Source organism: Mycteria americana, unplaced genomic scaffold (genome assembly GCF_035582795.1).
Source record: "Mycteria americana isolate JAX WOST 10 ecotype Jacksonville Zoo and Gardens unplaced genomic scaffold, USCA_MyAme_1.0 Scaffold_43, whole genome shotgun sequence".
In the NCBI taxonomy this organism is placed as follows: Eukaryota; Metazoa; Chordata; class Aves; order Ciconiiformes; family Ciconiidae; genus Mycteria; species Mycteria americana.
The window spans coordinates 1,377,656-1,396,577 of NW_027445630.1; the positions used below are offsets into that span (position 1 = coordinate 1,377,656).

An 18,922-nucleotide genomic window follows, 5' to 3' on the forward strand; every position below is an offset into this window, starting at 1 on the left:
CAGCATACAAAAAGAGGTGGATTTTCATCTATACGTACACGCAAACATGTCTGCGCATCATGACAAAGCAGCAATAAAAATAAAATAGCGTGGCTTCTCTTCCAGGTTAATTATTGCTTTCTAAAGCTTGTATAATATTCGTCACTACTATTTGAGTATCGAAAGGTCAGTTCTGCTAATATCTCTTAGCACTGGAAACCTGGGCAGGACACTTGAGCAATGACAGTTAAACTAAAATTATAGCATTGTGAAGTCCAAATTGCACAGAAACTGTAATCAGCATCAAGACTGTAAGCTGTTTAAAGAATACAGATCCATTTATATCTCAGAGAAGGAAAAGCAGCACAAAGCGGCTATTACAATTCTTGATTCGCTCTATACATAGCTGTACAACAATAGTTTCTGACCTTTCTTCTGAAAACAAACAAGGCTCTTACTTTCAATATTGATGCTTTCCACAAATTGCTACCTGCACCTTAATTTACTGATTCTGGATTGTTGCTACTCATCTTGCCAGATGCTTCACTCTGATTCAATTTTCTTTCTCCATAACTAATGTCTGCCTTCAATTTTGCTAAACCCTGTCCCAGGAGATAAGGTCAGTGTGATAGTTTCCATTTCACAGAAAGAGAGGAGTTAAGCGACTCACCTGAGACAACACAGTAACCGGCGGAGCCAGAAGCACAACTCCTGTTTTCCTTTCCGTACCCACCACTGGGAAAACCACTGTGTGGCTATGTGTTGTGAATCTCCCAAACTGGGAGCAACAAGGAGCGCTTCTGGTGCACTTATGTGCAAGTGTACGCAGGCGGCGTAACCGTGTGCAGGGTGCGTACATTATTCTCACATACATGAACAGATAATTTGATTGCAGTCCAAAGGGAAAATTAGGAAGAATATCATCTCCCTCTACTTCCATAGGCTCCTAGCATGGGCACACATGAACGCACACTTACCCACAATTACCTATCCATAGGGAGAAGGAAATGGAAAGGTGAGGAAAAATAAAGGAGTCAAAGGAGCAACTTAAATTCTCAAGATAAAGCAAAGTTGCCATAGCAACTGCTCCTCCCGTGGTACCGCTCAACTTGACGGAAGCGACAGGTTTCTGATGCATCCTGCACCACTTAATACTTTTTCCAGGCAGCAAGTTCTCGCCTGCCAGAAATAAATTACGCAGCGTGCTCTAGGTAGAAGGAAGCTTTTCACCTTCTGTAAAACTCCTTTGGCAGGACTGAAGCGCTGCCACTGCTGGGTATGCTACTACGCATCTATTTACATCTTCGTATATAGACTGACTCCGTGAAACATGTTTATATACCTTACCAGAAACACGGAGTCTGAGGAGGGTCTTGATCATGCAGAGGATCAGCAAACAAATCTGGGGACTCCTGTTTCTCCAACGCACATGAACGCGCTCAACTTAAAACACGCCGACATTTATAGCACAACTTGAACTAGCAGTTGTTCAGATAACCGCAAATGCAGAATTGCCACCCAATTACCATTGCTCTCACTTTAGCACAAAACTCCTTTAAGGATCTATATTTGATGATTACTCATTGTGGGAACGGAACGAGAACACACAGATTTTGATCTTTGAGAGGTCCGTTATACTACAGTCTATTACATTGTATTATTTGAAATCGCTGCTCTGCAATTTGAAGCATTGAGTATTTTATGGTTTTGTACCAACCTGAGCCTTTTGGTTAACGGAATCTGGGCCAAGAAAGGGGCATGGAAATGTAGTATTCTTCCCCATTTCTTCTTTAGGAACGAGGCCATACAGCAGCAGCAATATTCAACTCTACAGATTTATTAACGAGCTACCACGTGAGTCACTCATTTATTTTTAGAAACTTTGGAAAGTTTAAAACTCACTGAGAACTAATTGCTGCAATTGCAAGAAGGCTGCCAACTCGGCTGACCAGCTGGTATGGCAAAGGATGAAAAACCCCATTAACAACTCTCTTATACTACTGGCCGTGCCTGCGATGCATCCACTGGCTCTACCTGCTTCTCTCTTTGCTTGCTTCACTTTACTTTCTAGTGCGAGAATTGAATAAAATCCCTTTAGAAACCCCAGTCACAGCCATCGAGACATCTCTGCTTCACATTTCCCTTCATTTCGCAACTTTGCGGTTCTTTCAAACAGCAATGTCACAAATGTTCTCACAGCTGACAATTAAATGAGGCTTCATCTTCCAGCCAGCTCCTCACCATCCCTGTCAGATACCAACAAGGCATCCTCCCACCCCCCCTCTTAAGAGACCCTTGCTTACCCTCACCGAGTCCTGCTTCCTTTCTAGCTCGTAGCCGTGACAACGGGAGGATGGATGGCATCCTTCCTCAGAGAGACTCTGGGGATGGGCATTTTAACATGAGACTTCTAAAAATCCCAAGTGACTGTAAAGTGAAACGTCTGTTTTCCTGCACAGCTCCTTTTTTTTGTTTTGTTTTTTGGTTTTCGGGTTTTTTTTACAAGAAATTGCTTGCAATGGTAGGTATTTGAAATAGGAATCCCAGTGGAACAACTATCCTATGTGCCTTTACTTAGAGGACTGCTTACTAAAGCAGTATATTTGAACCCAAACTTTCAGGTATGTTTCTAGAGCTATTAGATGTAATTCTTCTTTCGCTTACTCTACTCCAAACTTTAGCGCAACCAGTGGCATTACGTTAGAAAATTCATTATCGCTCAGTTTAGAGACGTTCTCATCCTTACAGAGTGCACAACTATGAAACATTAAATCCGAACCAAATGCTAGCTCCCACTTTCAAGTCATTCTACCCCTCCCTATCCCTTCCACCCCCAGTTAATCACAAACAAAAGCCTATAAAGAGAAAGGCATAAAGCCTATAAAGAGAAAGGCATAAAGCCTATAAACAGAAAGGCAGATAATCAGAAACTCAACCACCCCTGCACGGGGGAGCGGCTATAAACTTAATCTGCATGCTGTCCACTGAGACTTAATATCAAAGCGTTATTCCCAAGTAAATTTTACCAAATAATCTCCAGCAGACAAATCAGTGCCTTTAAATATGAAATCCACACAAAATACATAACCTAAAACCTTCTGTGCAATTCAATACCAGTTCATACCAGTGAGTTTCATCCCCATGACACCACAGAAGTGGAGAAAAGGAAGCACGCAGCGACTGATATGGGCTGAAGGTTTGGCATAACATGGTAAGGCCATATCCATATAGGCAGAATGTTGCTTTGGGCATCTCGATTTTTTCTCTCTTCCCCATATTTTTAAGTAAAATAATTACACTTAATCAGCATAAAAGGTAACTAAAATCTCCATCTCAATTTCCTTAAATGTTAACAGCTAAGATATTGCTCATCAGCTTCACTTGGTCCATTAAACTGGACTATGAAACTTAATTATGTCTGTAAAGAGTTTAGAGATCCTCAAGAGGCAACACAGAAGCAGATGTATTATTAGTTTAAATAGTGTAACTCCTCAACAACGGGCGTTTAACGAGCAAAGTCTAAGGCAGCCATTGTTTCCTCATCCCCTCATTTACGGTTACTGCTTGCAAGACAGCTCTCATTACATGGAATATGTCAAACTACGCTATCCTTTTTTCTTACTGCCACTAGCTACTTCACTGAGGTATGAGCATGGGTACGCGAGCAGGGTTACCTGTACACTAGTATGTCGTCAGCAGAACTGTTGTACTGAATCTGGTACATTCGAATCCCAGGGAGGTGATGCTGAGAAGGCCACTGGATAAGAGCAGAGGACGACGTCAGCTCAGCAACCACGACCACCTTCTCTTGCTGAGCCTTCGTTTCATTTGGAAAGCTTGACTTGGCAGATATGAGAATATCCGAGGGGCCAGGCTCTGTGTCTTTATCGCAGTTGGTGCTGTTAGCAAGGTTAGGGTACGGGGTAACGAGGAGTTCGACTGGAGCCGTCGACTCTCCCGCAGCATTCGATGCTATGCAGGTAAACGTGCCCTTGTCAGTCAAAGAAGTAACCAAAATATCCAGAGTACCATTCTCATAAGAAATCGTCCTAGATGTGTTAGAGACCAGCTTCCCATCGGGTGAGATCCAGCGAACGTAGGGATCTGGATCGCCGACAGCTTTACACTTCAAAGAGATGCTTTGGCCTTCTGTCACGGTTAGTTTTGGGGTTCGGTGCGTTATCATTGGGGGTTCGCAGACAAATTCCTCCTCTTTAATAGACCAAAAGTATTTGCCCATCAGTTCTGGTGGAGAGGCACAGGTTTCTAGATCATCTTCTCTGGTGAGACGTCTCAGCCACACGAGTTCGCAGTTGCAGTGCAAAGGATTTCCTCCGAAGCTAAGCACCAGGGACGACAGCGGAGATCCTTTAGACTTGGCGTACACGGGTATTCTGGAAAACAAAGGATCAGGAGGGATCTTTTTCAACTTGTTGGAAGTCATGTCTAGACGGGCAAGTTTGTGAAGGTTTGAGAAGATTCCCTCTGGCACAAACTCAATGAGATTATGATCCAAACTGACCGTATTGACATTAGAAAGTTTGGCAATTGTTTCCCAAGGAACGTTAACGAGATTGTTGTAGGAGAGATCCAGGTCTTCAATTGTTTCAATAAAGTCATCCAATGACCCGGGAGAGATATAGTTTAATTGATTGTTACTGAGTATTAAATGCCGAAGGTTAATTAAACCTTTGAAATGATCTTCATTGATGTAAGTCAGTCTATTACTATCCAAGTGTAAGGCGTGAAGGCCTTTAAGATCAAAAAATGCGTAAGGCATGATTTGACTTATTGTATTCCTCGATAGTGTCAAATGAATTAGGTTAGTCATGTTTGCAAAATCTTTTCTCCTAAGTGTAGTGATAAAGTTATCCATTAACCTTAGTTCTGCTGTTCTCCTGTCAATACTGGGGGGCACAAAGAGAAGCCCCGTCTTCGTACAGAGAATTGTGAAGGATGGAGACAGGTTTTGACACATGCATCTTTTGGGACACATCATGGCCTTCACGGCTGTGCTAATAACCAGTAGATAGACAACCAGCCTTTCCATCGTAAGAAAAATAACAGACCTAAAGGAGGAAAAAAAAAAAAAAAAAGAAGAAATCCACGTAAATATATTTTAATTGGGCATTAGAAATAAGTTTACATTGAAGCTTTCATTACAAGTCCACCTGTGCAAACTGGAAACACCTTCCGAGACAATATAAAATTACCTGCTAATATTAACTTGGATGTTTTTAGAGCTAAGAGCTTCTAGTTCTGTGCTAGTTTGGCTCCGCTCTCCTCCTGACAGCAACGCTTCAGATGGACTGTGAGGCAACACTCCATCACTATGGCTGCTCTGGGATGTGCTAACAGGGTTATCTACCTACTAGCAACTCTTCACAACCAACGGTGTTGACAGTTGTACTTTAATAGGTGGAACAAAGCAAGATGGGAAGCTGATACTTGGTGAGAGGAATGTGAGGGGAAAAAGCAAATAAAAATACAGGATTTTTTAGGTTAAAAGTATCATCTACATAACTTTCTCTACACACATCCGACTCTTTGCGGGGGCTAGAACCTCATTTCAACCTGCATATCACTTCATTACTTTGTGATTATGCTCCCCTCACTATTTTGCTGTTATAGATGTCCAACAACTTTTTTGTCTTACCCCTCAAGCTCATCTATGCCCCTCCTCAGTCTTACCTGTCCCAAGCAGTGAGCTATTTGCAGAAATGCATGCTTTAAGGAAAAGGCTTTTTTTTCCCCAGGAGGTGGCAGGGATCTAAAACTTCTACAGCAAATAAGAAGGAGAAATACCTTCAAAGGCATTTCTGAAAAGCAAGGCTGTGTTCAATCAAAGAAGCAGGTATATATTTTTTTTCTGTGTGGCACAGGTATCGGCTTTAGAAAAATAAATTTCATAATTGCACATGGGTTTGGTCAATGAAATTATCTCTGTGAAATCTTGTGTATGCCAAGTTATTTCCCATTGTATCTGAAGTGCTTGCCTGCTATACCAAGGGTAGATTTTCATTTCTACTTTACCTCCAGCTGGCTGGAAAATTGCTAAGCATTAAGTGTGGTGACTCAAGCAACCATGAAGGCTAAAACTCCCAGTCTGCAATGTAAAGGACTCAAACTATGTGCTTTGTGAGAGCGTCCTGATACAACCCAATTCCAAACTCCAGCTGGCAAATCCTACTCCGAAAGAAGGGTAGTGGTCTTTTTGCAAATGAGCACATGTAGTTTTACTTCACCTATAAGCTTCAGCACACTGGAGATCACAGCCGGTTAAAGTTAGTTCCGTGTGACAATTCCTTCATAAAATGCAGCGTAAAAATAATCAACTACTGCCTTTGAGAACAAGCAACGCAACACAAGACGTGGTCCTCGGTTTAGCACAAAGTTGGAGACAACAGCATAATCTGCTGAGTCAGCTATCTGTAAAAGAGACTACCAAAGCCTTTGCTTACAAGGGCACAATTTGCTGTAAGTCAGCAGATTCTTACAGTGTGCTTCTTTGTGGTTTGGGGTTTTTTTGTTTTGTTCTGTTTTACTTTAATGATTTGCATAAGCTAGAGCTCCTTTACAGGGCAACAGATCTTTAAGATATAGAATTACCGTATTACGGTTGCAGAGTCTGGAAATTAGTTTGGTTAGATCAAATTTAAAGCTCCACAGAGGGGAAAAAAGTTATTAAAATTAACCCATCGCTTACACTGTATTACTACTACAATTTGGAGAGCATGAAACTCAGGCTAAACCATGCGCTTACCTGTTAACCAATACTACGCATTCGCTTAATTAGAGGTTAATCTTTAGGTGTATGCAATTCTGATCAAGTCTCTGCAAAATATTTTGTAAAAAATAAAAAAAAATTAAAAAAAAAGAGACAAACCAATCAACCAATCCCTCTCCAAAACCTCCGAATGGTTAGAGCACGTACAGTATGAGAGGCTGAGAGGACAGGGCTTAATCAGCCTGGAGAAGAGAAGGCTTCAGGGACACCCCGTAGTAGGAACCTTCTCGTACCTCCAAGGAGTTTATCAGGGAGACGGAGCCAGGCTCTTCACAGCGGTTTGTGATAGGAGAGCAAAAGACAAGGGGCAGAATTTAATACAATTGAGATTCAAGCTGGATACAAGGAAAAACCCTTTTCACCGCGAGGACCGTGAAGCAGGTTGTCCAGAAAAGTTGCGTGATCTCCATTCTGGGATGAGGTGACTGGACAAAGCCCTGATCCCAGATCCCAGAGATCAAAGCCAGGATCCCAGAGCTGACCCTGCTTTCAGCCGGAGATGGAACTACAGACCCTCTGAGGCTTCTCCCCACCTGCGATATCCTATGACCGGTGAATAACTCCACATTTTTCACATCTCAGCTGTAGCTCTACAAACCGTAGCCTCTGCCTGTCTGATTTAGTGCTGGTTTCAAATTCCAATTCTGAACATCACTTTTTATATTTGAGCGTGTCAGTTCTACGTAGAAAACGATAAATTTTCTGTTAAGAACAACTGAGTTATAGGAAAACAAATCCTACAGTAGAGTTTGCACAAAGCTAGTTCACTTTATACTTACAAGTTTTTCTAATAAGCATCTAATAAGCATCCTCTTAGTAACGTCCTGCTTCCTGATCACTTTTCTCAACAGCTTTTAAGATATTTAACATAGTGCATGACAAGCTTTATCTTTCAAATGTTTGCTTTTTTAAGAAACCCATTTCTACTGTCACTCCATCCTGCGCTCTGAACCCTTCTTGCCTCTAATGGCTCCATCTTTTCACTCCTGCTAGATACAAATGATTAACGGATGCGCAATTATCCCAAAGCAGGCTGCTGTGCAATATTGTAATTCCCTTGTTTTGTCATTAGCAAATATTAATGCAATTTTAATGGATTAACTGCCATCTAGGCTATAAGAAACCAGTACAACACCACCTCACTTAAACCATTATTCTGTTAAAAAATAATTAAATGTTACTACTGTGAAACCGTGGCACTAAAATTAATGATTTTAGAGCCAACAATGAACGTAGTGCAATTACTCTTACAAACTGTATAACAAGTCGCAAGGAAATTGTGACTCGTAAAGAAAAGCTGCATATAAGTGAATTACCGCTATTGCTCCTGATTCTTGTTAAAAGCGGGTTTGGCTCTATCACCTAAAAACTGCGTCAGGAACACACCCGACTGCATGATAATACAGTAGTATTTTTAAAGACAGTTTAATCCACACCACCTCAACAGAAGGCAGTAAAATAAAATTCATGGTTATAAGACTACCCACAGATCTAGGACACGGGGGGAAGAAACCTGCTCTGAACTGTTGCCTCTTGACTCATTTCCTCATTGACCATCTGCACGGTTGCAGCTTAAAGTTCATGCAAAAAAAAAATATGGTTGAGGTAGTCACTTAATTCCAAAGTAATAAAGACTTCTAGAATAGAAGAGTTCCAGTTGGAAAGGACCTACAACAGGGGGGACACGTTCAAGATACGTGCCGAGAGACAGGGGGTTTTTTTGCTGTTTTCCTGCAGCAAAACATTACTAGGTTACCATTCGCTGTCATTTGTAGTCTAAATGATATTTAAAGGAAGGGATGTTTAATTCCAAACAAGTCACAGCTACTGACCTATTAACTTTGTTCTGTTGGAAAGCGTTCAGGTTGCCTTCGCTGTAAACAGAACAGATTTTCAAGAGCTTTAAATTGGTACTATAGTATAGAGATTTCTTACAGTCTGCAAAACACGCACACGCTTCGGTGTGAATAATGATGCGTAAAGATACTATTTTACCGGCTTTAAGGAAGAAATTCAATCCTCCAAAAAAACGGTCCTTTGCTAGAGAACAGCACCCTTCACACACATTTATTTCAGCGTAATCCGTTTCCCCCTCTTGCACCTTGCTATTCACTTCACTGGAATTAGCAGCAAAATATATTCAAGTACATGGTTTCTATTCTATACTGGTTTACGCTGCATCTATTCGGCATTCAGCCACATCTTTCCGCGGTGTTTAAGGGATGCAGCTTTTGTTGGTTTTTGGTTCGTTCTCCACTGAACTGGGTTCCTGACTCATGTGTAGAAGAACATAATCTCCAACCGTTCTACACCCAGACCTATGCCACCTCTAATACCGTCATGGCTGTCCCACCATCACCTCCATCTTTGCTTGTGCAATCTGTCTGCTATTTTTGAGCACGCACTAAAGGCTTGCTAAATCTGTTATTCTCTTACCTACACCATTTAATTGCCTAGCGCTGGCCTCGCGCAGTACCCTGAATACAAAAGCTGCAGCAGCATCAGCTTCTGATCGTACTCAGGTCTTTCTGAAAGAGCCCTTGGCTCCCTACAGCACAGAAATATCGATACACAGAGGATGGCAAATAGATACTAGGTATTAGAAACACGTAAGAAATTAGAAGATGGATGGAAATTAGAAATTACAGGTCCCCTATTTCTTGCACCCTCATCAGACAGAAACACAGCCTGAGATACATCATCCACGCGAGCATTGCTTTTCAAACAAATAAAATTAAATCTGGCACACAAGATATTTCTGCAGAGGCTATCCGCTGCTGAGTTCGGCCGAGATGAACAGACCGGGCTCCTACATATTCCAAACGCAGATTTTTTGACTGTCGTACTGCCGTGACAACCTGTTCATTGCACAAGGCAGGTGCTCGCCATCTGCATCCGCAGAACAACAAAAAAAAAAAAGCTTTTTCTTGAGGGAGGCTTTATTATTACCCTTTTCTGATCCAGAATTAACCACCACATTGGAAAAAAAAAGTCTCTTTAATTTACAGTAAACAACGTGCTTAATTTAGTGTCGCTTGCCCCACCTGTAACAGCAAGAAACACTTCCAATAAGTGTTTAAGAAGTATCTTGCCCATTTTCCTTCCTCTTTTGTTTTTTTTTTTCTTTTCCAAGACCACTGGGAGTCCATCTCTATATACACGTGGGCACAGAGCAGATTAGCTGCAAATCTGGTAGCCAGCATTTCTCTGAACCCAAATCACCATAATTAATATCAATACTAGAATTTCTTGGTTGTTTTTTTTTTTTTTAATCTAGTTCACAGCATAATAGGAAAACCAAACCATTGAATATTAAAAATAACGAAATACAGAATATTTATTATTTTTTCCTGGCATTTTTTTTTTCAGACACGTCAACTATGCAAGTGAACTCATTTGCCTTTTCCTTTATCACTGGAAGGTGGCACAAATAATGTCGTGGTTATCGCCTGCCACTCCTCAAGTGGATGGCACTGGGGAAGTGTATTTATAACGCACAAAAAAAATCACATTTCCAACCCACAATATAGAGGGGCAGAATAAGAAAACCAGAAGTAAAAGCACAGCAATAACTTTCATCTCCATGTTCATTTTTGCCTCGCCTAATTCAGTCATCTGTCAAGTGTATTAGGAGACCTGAAAATCTTTTTTGTTTGTTTGCTTTGTTGTTGGGGTTGGTTTTTTTTTTGGTTGTTGGTTTTGTGTGTGTCCCCCCCCAAAAAAAAAAAAACCAACCCAAAACCAAACTGGTTTCTGTCCCATTTCCTAAACTTTAGTGCATACCATATACTGAGGAAGGTACAGAAGGAATTACCACCAAAAGGTTAAACGCTTTATGGATTTATTGTGTGAATAGCTGCACTCCTTCCCTCTTTCTCCTTCCTTTCTCTAAGGGCCAAAGAGCTCATGATGAGCTGTGCAGATCTTTTTTTCCTCCACAGAAAATCCTGAACTGGAGCCATTTAATCTATGGTTGAGGTAGCCAGGACACCACTGTAAATTAGGAAACAGAAATAGCTCCTGTGGGTTTTGATGAATGGTCCAAGGTCTCCTGAAGATATACTTGATGAAAAGCAGAAAGTGAATTATATATTGATGTTTTATTTAAGGACAGAACAGCTTCTGGTGCAGAGAGCCTGGAGGTAATGCTACTTCAGAGTTATAAACGAGCTATTCTTAGTCATGCTGTGTATCTTTTACAGAGGCTACTCAAACACAGCCAATATTAGCAATTAGGAGCATTCATTCTTTATTGGAAGATCTATTATGAATTGCAGCACATCCCACCACCAAGTCCTAGCACATTATACCCAGTGAAGTGTGTCGTTACGTGTAAATCGGTTTTATCTCGCTGGCTTCACCCTCTGCTGCTTGTACTGGGGAATTCGGTGCACAAACAGTTCCACCTTCGGCTGATGTGAACCTCGTGCCGCAGGTGATGCTCTGCTAGCGAGCGCCTCGGAAAATCTGTGAGAATCACAGAGAATTTTCCTATAATCCCCACTTGTGCAAGGACTGTTTGAGATAATCTGACTGTTAACATCCCCTATTTGACAACGAAACTCTTGGAAATATATAAAGCACATGACTCTGTTGGGGCAGTGAATTTAAGATGAACATGCGGGTTTTTTGCATGTTGATTCTTTGATTTCTTAAGATGCACAGACAAACGCAATTAAGACCAGGACAGCTCTGTTCAAAAATGTTCCTTCGAGGGAAAGACATAATGATCGTAGCAGAAAAGTGCTGTATAGTTTAGATCACACCTTCTTACTCAGGAAAGGCAAATTAGATCCCTGATGGAACAGGTCCTTGGCCCCATTGCGTCTGGTGGATTAATGCCAGCAAAATCCCTGAAAGTTTGTAGCTCCGTATTAGAAAACAGCTCCTGGTCAGAACTTCCTACCAGGAGACGGAAAAATTGAGGCCTTTTATCAAGGCAAAAATACTGCTCTTTAAATGCCTGGAAATTTAGGAAGAGAAGCATGATGGAAGCAGGGGACTGTTCTGTGTAAAACACCGTGCACCAACCACCGAAGAAAATCGCAGCTCCGGCTTTAAGACTCTCTCAGCTCCTCAGAGAGGTTGTTGGAGTTTTTATTTTAGGATAGTCTGGAAGCAATTTGGCGATATATTTTACAAGACCATAAAAAACACAAATGGCTCTTAACGACACTGAAAAGGAGAACTTTTGCTGCTTGAACCGAAATAATCTTATTAGAAGGGCCTGGGTAGACCTTTTGTGGATAGTTTCTAGACATACTTTAACCTCCGTAACATAAAATGTCATAAAATGTCCCTCTCCGGGTAAAGAGGGTGGGAAGATGAGTCAAGGACCTTAAGTCTCCATCGCGTATGACTCCATGCTGATATGGACAGTTAATATTTGCAGTACGGTTAATTGCCCCTCAGTTGTTTAACATCGAGTATTTGGATACACAATGAACCATCCCTGCACGCTCTGCAGTCTTGCCTAATCTGGTCACTCGAGCACAGTCCTAATTTCTAAGGTTAATTCAGTTTCCTATCATCACAACAAACTGTGATGCTTTCTAAAACAATTTTCCAAACAACCTGGCAACCTGTAGTCTTGCCACTTCACATCTCGGCTAAGCCTTTCGTTGTTTGGCCCGGTATAAAAGAGGTCCGATTACGACCTTTCCTCCTTCTAAACCCAATTCCAGCATCCTGCCATACGTGGAAAATGACAAATTGATTTGAGAAGGTATTTAGCCGCAGAAGATGCTCTGGGAGATGGCGGGTAGCGTTGTTAACAGAATTCAGGATTCCTCCCTGCGGACCACGCTCGGCAGATGCTGTCGCAGCCCGCGCTGTACCACCACTCGTGTTCAGCTGTTGAGCTGACCCACCTCTGCCAGCTTCTTACCATGCCGTAGCCTACTGTCAGCCATTCAATTCCACGGGTTTCATGTCTCGCTGCATCCCAATCTCCAAGTAGAAAAGCCCTTGCAAATAAATATCAGCCTCGGGGATGCGTATTCCAAGGGGAAGCTTCTGGGATCACAAAAATCAGGAAACAGAAGCACTTTGCTCCTGTGCCTGTCTGCCCTCAGGTCTGCAATGATTTAAATCATTAAGGGTGGAAGTGCGTGAACTGGATGCCCTGGCTTCAGCTGGGGATTTCATAAAGGCTTTGCAAAATGGATACAGAGAGATATGCACCGTATAGAACAAAATTCATCCAAAGCAGCTATCACATTCCCTGCTGCTTGCTCCCTCGCTAAAGGCCAACTTGCTACAGCCAGCCCTTAACAGTTCTGCTGGAGAGAAAAAAGAAAAAGATTAAAAAAAAAGAAAAAAAAGAAGGTATGCAGACTTGCATGCCTATGCAAACCCCCCGACATGAAGCTTTGTTAATGCACTTGCTGTTAACAGAGAGGGAGAAGGGGCTGCCCAAAGCTCCACGAGACTCTGCGTAGAAGCCAGCGATCTAAGGCACCGGTGCTAAAAATAGCAAAAAGGGGCCAATTATGAATGGCACGCTGCCGAAGTGCCGCAGTGCCGGGAGCTGCGGCATCCCGATAAGCGTACCTGCGAGACACGGTGCATCTCCCTGCAGGCTTCAGAGCCAGCTTACTGCTGCTTCGCCTAAAAAGACAAGCGCCGGGGTTTTCTGATTTGCACTGAAGCGACGCTCGCGCAGCAGCTGGGTGAAATAAAACCAGCTCAACTTCGTGGCAGCCCTCAAAGAACTTGGCGACAAAACTCTTCGCGCTGCGTTTGCATTTCCTACTTATGCCGGTGTCGCGTAGAGGTGACAGCCACTTTCTTCCATCGCAAGGCAGCTTTCAAGAGGGGTGTGTAACCATTGCAAGGGGTTATAACGGCCTCGTGACCACTTCAGCCAAACCTGCGTGAAACGCCCCCGAGATCACTTTCCGTGACCTTCCACATTCAGGTTTACAAACCGCACGCATAATGCAAATTGTGCCGCGCTCTGTGATCTGACGCAGAGGGGTGTCTACACGCCTCCGAAGTCTGATATTAGTGCGTTTTTCGGTAAAAGCACTCACAAAAGTATCAGCAAGGACAATTCGCCGTGCACTTACTATATTAGCTATCGCAGTCTTTCACAAAATAATTAACAAACTTATTTACGATTTTTCCCTTCATGAGATTATCCACTCTGTTCCAAGCCATGGTTACAGAACACAAGCAAGTTCTGGCATGTCTGTCGATGAATTCAGTGCAAGTAGCTGTTTATCTCGACAAGCTGCAGAAACGGGCTGACAGTTCTCATGAAGTTCCACAAAGGGACGCAGTGCAAAGTCCTGCACCTGGGGAAGAACAACCCCATGCCCCCGTCTATACCAAACCAACCTAGGGAGAAGTTTGTACGAAGATTTAAAACCGAGTACTCTACAGCTCACTGCAAAAGCTTATCCGACACCAGCCTTGGTTGCAAGTAGAGATTGTCGCAGCACTTCAATTTTGTGGCACCTCTTAAATGATCTCACTTTATCGGTCAGGACTGCTGTAGCAGCATTTTCCTTTGGGGTTGCTGCACACTAATAATTACAGTATCGCCACTAAAAAGCTACACAGTCTTCTAAAATATTCTGTATGAGGAAATGGGTTGAGACAGCTCTATTATGCTGTTAAAAAGACTCACAGATTCTCTTAAAGCAGTCTTAATGAAAGAGTGGAAACAAGCAGTGGCAGGAGGTCAAGACAATGTCAGATGTGAGGAAGGGGGAAAAAAAAACCCGATTAGAAATTTATTACTCGGTCTTTGAATATGAGAGGATTCTTCAAACCACAAGAACTCACCCACTTTCTCTGCAAAACAAATGGAAAAATGCGTTTACTGTTCACCGAACCACGCTCAAAGGACTGACTTATTAATTGTGGGATTTTGATAGCGCTTAGGCCTTCTGCAAGCTATTCAAAAGGACGAATTTCATCGCACTAAGTCCTCTATCAATTACTCCCTTCCAGCGATGATTCGTGAACTCTCGCATGTTTGATTTGTAAGCCCTAGGGTGAGGAGTTTGCCATTGGCAACGGGCAGTAGGAGGGGACAACGCAGCCATTTCCCGATGCCTCGAGGAGCAGCATCCCAGTTGCTATTAGCTGGGGATCCACCTGCAATGGCAACCTCTCAACTGCACATGAGCTGCCCTAACAGGGCTGTGAGAATCCTTCCGAGTTTAAAGCTGGAAGGCAAATGTTTGGGAAGTACTCGGAAAACTGCAGCGTTTTCTCTGCGGAGAAGAATCCAGAGTTGTGCACAATTATCTACTCACTTTATGAATTAATAAAACCTCCTGCATAGGGGAGAGCTTTAGCGTCGCAATTGGAAGTGGCAGGGCTGTGCCTGTGCACTGGGTCTCCGTTACAAGGCTGTAAAATGAAATCTCGGGTGTGCAGCTACGGTTGTACAACAAGATGAGCACGGTCCCCGGTAGGAAACTGCTCCAGGATACAGCAGAAAAAATACCAGCAGTTGGGCTTTACTCGCTTACTACTTGTATAAACATTCGTATTGCAGATAACATCGCACCGTTGAAATGCAAACTAAACAAAAACCACCAAAACCCACCGCCCACACTACAGCAATTTCTCCCCACATAATACTACTTTCCGAAACCACTTCTGCGGGTTTTCTCATTCTCGCGATCATTACGGACCGTTAATTCGCGCTAACCAGACCACAGACATTAGGCGACTTGATATTATTTGGAAATAGATTCAGTGAACTGCATGGAACGATCTGTTGAAGATTGACGCCCTAAACCATACTATGACGGACTGAGCAGGGAACACAAAAAAAAATGTTGACCTTACTTGCAAGCTCCTTCAGTGGCATTAAACATCCCGGAGAGTCACGTTTTGCGTCACAGACACTATGAACTGCTATTGCTGCTGTAAAGAGAAGAACATCTACTTTTCCCAGTGCCGTCCGCTGCCTCTACTTAGAAAGCATTTCTCAGCAATTCCCAGCGTCCTCTTAAAATCTCAGCGCGGCGTCCGTCCCACGTGAATTACGACCTCAAACCAAACAGCGTTGTCTACAGGCCAAACCTGCATGGAAACCCACCGAGATGAACATAAGGACCGGCTGCAGGAGATGCTGCAGATGAGTCAGGTTGGAGCGCTCTTCGCTTTGAGTCACTGTTGAATCAACGTCGGATTGTGATACTAGGTGTCACGGTGCTGCCTTCTTAAAAAGAAATCATTATGCATCAGCTCTTCTCTCTCGCATTACTGAAAGAGGGAAAAGTGGGATTTTTATGAAGCGAAACACCGAGTAATGAAGTATCCACCTACTACTATTAGGCATTTGCTACGAGAAGATGTTCAACACTAAGTGTTACCAACTCTACTGTTTCCACAGCCCCAAATGTTTTACAATTGATGACAGCTAATGACACTTATAACAAGGCTGGCAGACAATAATTTCATTACAAATCCCATGCCACCGCCGTTCCCACCATTCAAAGTCTAACAAGCATAAAATTGCACGCTCAGTATGTATGCAGGCAGGTATGTCATTACTCTGACAAAGAAATGATAGTATTTGTAGACAGTGCGTTAACAAAAGAATAATATTCAGATGAAAATCACCTTTAGTTCAATATGAAGAAAGTGGGTTGTATAGAAGAATAGGTCTCTCTTTCTACAGAAATATTTCATTCTTCCCAAACTTCCCCTCTTCCCAGTGGCTGATTGAAGATTAGTCACCGAGCAGTGGATTTCAGCGCAATCTTTGTAAACCTAATCGCTCTCCTCCTTTCCAGCTCTGTCCTAGGGAGCTGAGATCACCGTAACATCAAGATATATTTTTTATTTTTTATTTTCTTTATGCAATTCCTTTCATCTTTACACAGGGCAAAATAAATCAAGTTACCCCTCCACTAAAACGCTGTGGGTGCCCAAAATTTAATCCTTAAGAATAAGGAGGCTGCTTTTAGCAAGACTTTAAATAAATGTCTTTGCTTAAAAGGAAAGAAAGTGCTCTTTACATTGAAACTGCAGTCCTGCTCATTTGCATTTGCGGAATTAATGGGAACGTTCAGATTGGTTTAGTATTGATGCATTTGAACAACTCATTCGGTGCTGGCACTGACAGAGGTATACTTGAGAAAAATCAGTCTACTGGAATGGAAAGACTCTTCTGTAATCCAATAAAGCGTGCTTTATCAGCTGACCTCTGCAATGCATCACTGAAAGCCATTTCGTTAGCCACTGGGAAGCCTCTCTCGCTGCAAACTGGCAGCGATACTTTCTTGCTCTCCCTCTCAATTGCTGTTTCATCTCTCGAGAGCATGCGACTGCCTTTATCTCTGACAGCTCTGAGCATTTGTAAGGCAGCAGCATCTAGAGAGAACAACTATTTTGGGCTGCAAAGGGTATCAAGGTAAAAGCTAAGCATGTGCCTCTGAACATCCGATGCACCTCGCTTTGGACCAGGGCTTCCGCATGACCAGCCCAGAGACAAGCAAAGATTGTGACTATAAGCAGAGGACCGCTTGGTTTGTACCACTCAACACCTTCCTTTTCTCTTTAAGGAAAACCCCGTCATAATTCCTTTATCAAAGCAGCATCCCAGATTCCAGCTCATTTTGGGAGCCCCACGAGCTCTACTGCTGTCTAGACAATCTGCAGATAGCACGGCAAATACGGCAGGATGGCGTAACAAAATGCAAGCAACACACGATAGGGCTCTGCTTTGGCAACGCAAGCACCACGTTCAGGTTTTATTCAGTGTTTCCCCATCGCCTCTACCTTCTGCCCTGCTGCCAGGACCTAAATCCGCAGCAGAGCTGGGAGAAAGAAAAAACAAAGCCGGTCTCGGTCGCGTGCTGCAGAAAGTAATGAAACCATATCACGAAGCCATGTATTCTTGCCCAGCATGAAGCAGTTTCCAAAGAGACTTATAAACCCCTCGGCATCAAGATTAATGACTTTTTTTTTTTTTTAAATTGCAATTGTTCAGAACAATCGTGCAAAGCTTGCTGTGTGTTCCTGTCCTCCTGGCTCGCAATTTCTTCTGTTAGCTTGAAGCAGGATCTTTCTCTCCTGCCTTCCCTGATTAATGCAGAAAATCACAAAGCCACAGGTGCCATGAAATCAGAAGTTTGTAGGAAAAAACTCCTCGCTGAGCACACTTGTCAGGGGATGCCAGATCAATCAGCATAGCAATAAGAAACAAGCCCAATGCAAACACGTATATACGGCAGATATACAGACTGGTACTTTCCTGTGCCCTCCCCAAAGGTCTAAAATTACACTTTAAAAAGTGCAAAGTATTCTTGAGCCTTTGCGATAATTGCTAACTCATCTATTTTCTCCTTGCTTGCCAAACAATTTAGCTTCACGATTTTAGCCCAACGATTTTAGCCCAACCATTTTAGCCCAACCATTTTAGCTCAACCATTTTAGCCCAACCATTTTAGCCCAAAAATGCAGCGGGTCAGCGAACAGCTTCTAGCAATTATCCCGGGATTACCAAAATGCAACTTCTTTGGTTCTCCCACAACCCAGCAGCCCTGCTCTTCCCTTCGCCTCAAACCAGCCTGACATCAAGAAGCCCGTTAAGATCGTTGCGTTTAAGTGCATCTCACCAGGTAACTGCACCATGCAAGGAAGCGACGGAGTATTTCCCTTTATTAACGTAAAGCTACAGAGGTGGCTAATAATCCGGTACGCTTCTTATTAATCAATCCGTGCTACACGTGGAACTTAGTCAGCAGGCTCCGCCATCATTCTTAATTTGCCTTAATAATTGGGATGGTGTTCAAGAAGCATATTTGTGCCGCAGATATAAAATTCTTGTAGGAAGGCTGCCACAGAAGGCGAAGATGTGCGGAGAAGCAATTTGATCCAAATGGAACATGCTGGATATATATTCTAAGATGACATATTAGTTCAAAAAAATTCATCGAGACAATTAACACACGCTTCAGACATCCATACAAACCAAAAATCTTCAGAGGAAGGTAGTTAATGTACCACCACGTGGTATATTATTATTTTATCCCGGCTTATACTGTCTTTGTCACTAGCCAGAGCATGTTGAAAAGCTGATACGCCACCTTAGAAGGACAAAAAGGATGCTGAAAGTTAATCTAGACTGACATTTTTATTCAAAACACGAAAGATACAGCAGACTGGGGAAATAAAAGAAACTAG

The 18,922-nt window shown here is 42.6% G+C and overlaps 1 protein-coding gene across 4 annotated transcripts in view; it reads right to left on the reverse strand.

The window, feature by feature from the left end:
* LOC142403804 (leucine-rich repeat and fibronectin type III domain-containing protein 1-like protein) overlaps positions 1 to 18,922 on the reverse strand; it is a 55,739-nt gene that overhangs the window by 8,766 nt on the left and 28,051 nt on the right. For all 4 annotated transcript variants that reach the window (XM_075490086.1, XM_075490087.1, XM_075490088.1 and 1 more), the window contains one exon: positions 3,654 to 5,048. In XM_075490086.1, the coding sequence (XP_075346201.1) occupies positions 3,654 to 5,048 (1,395 nt within the window). The remainder of the gene's footprint in view (positions 1 to 3,653; positions 5,049 to 18,922) is intronic.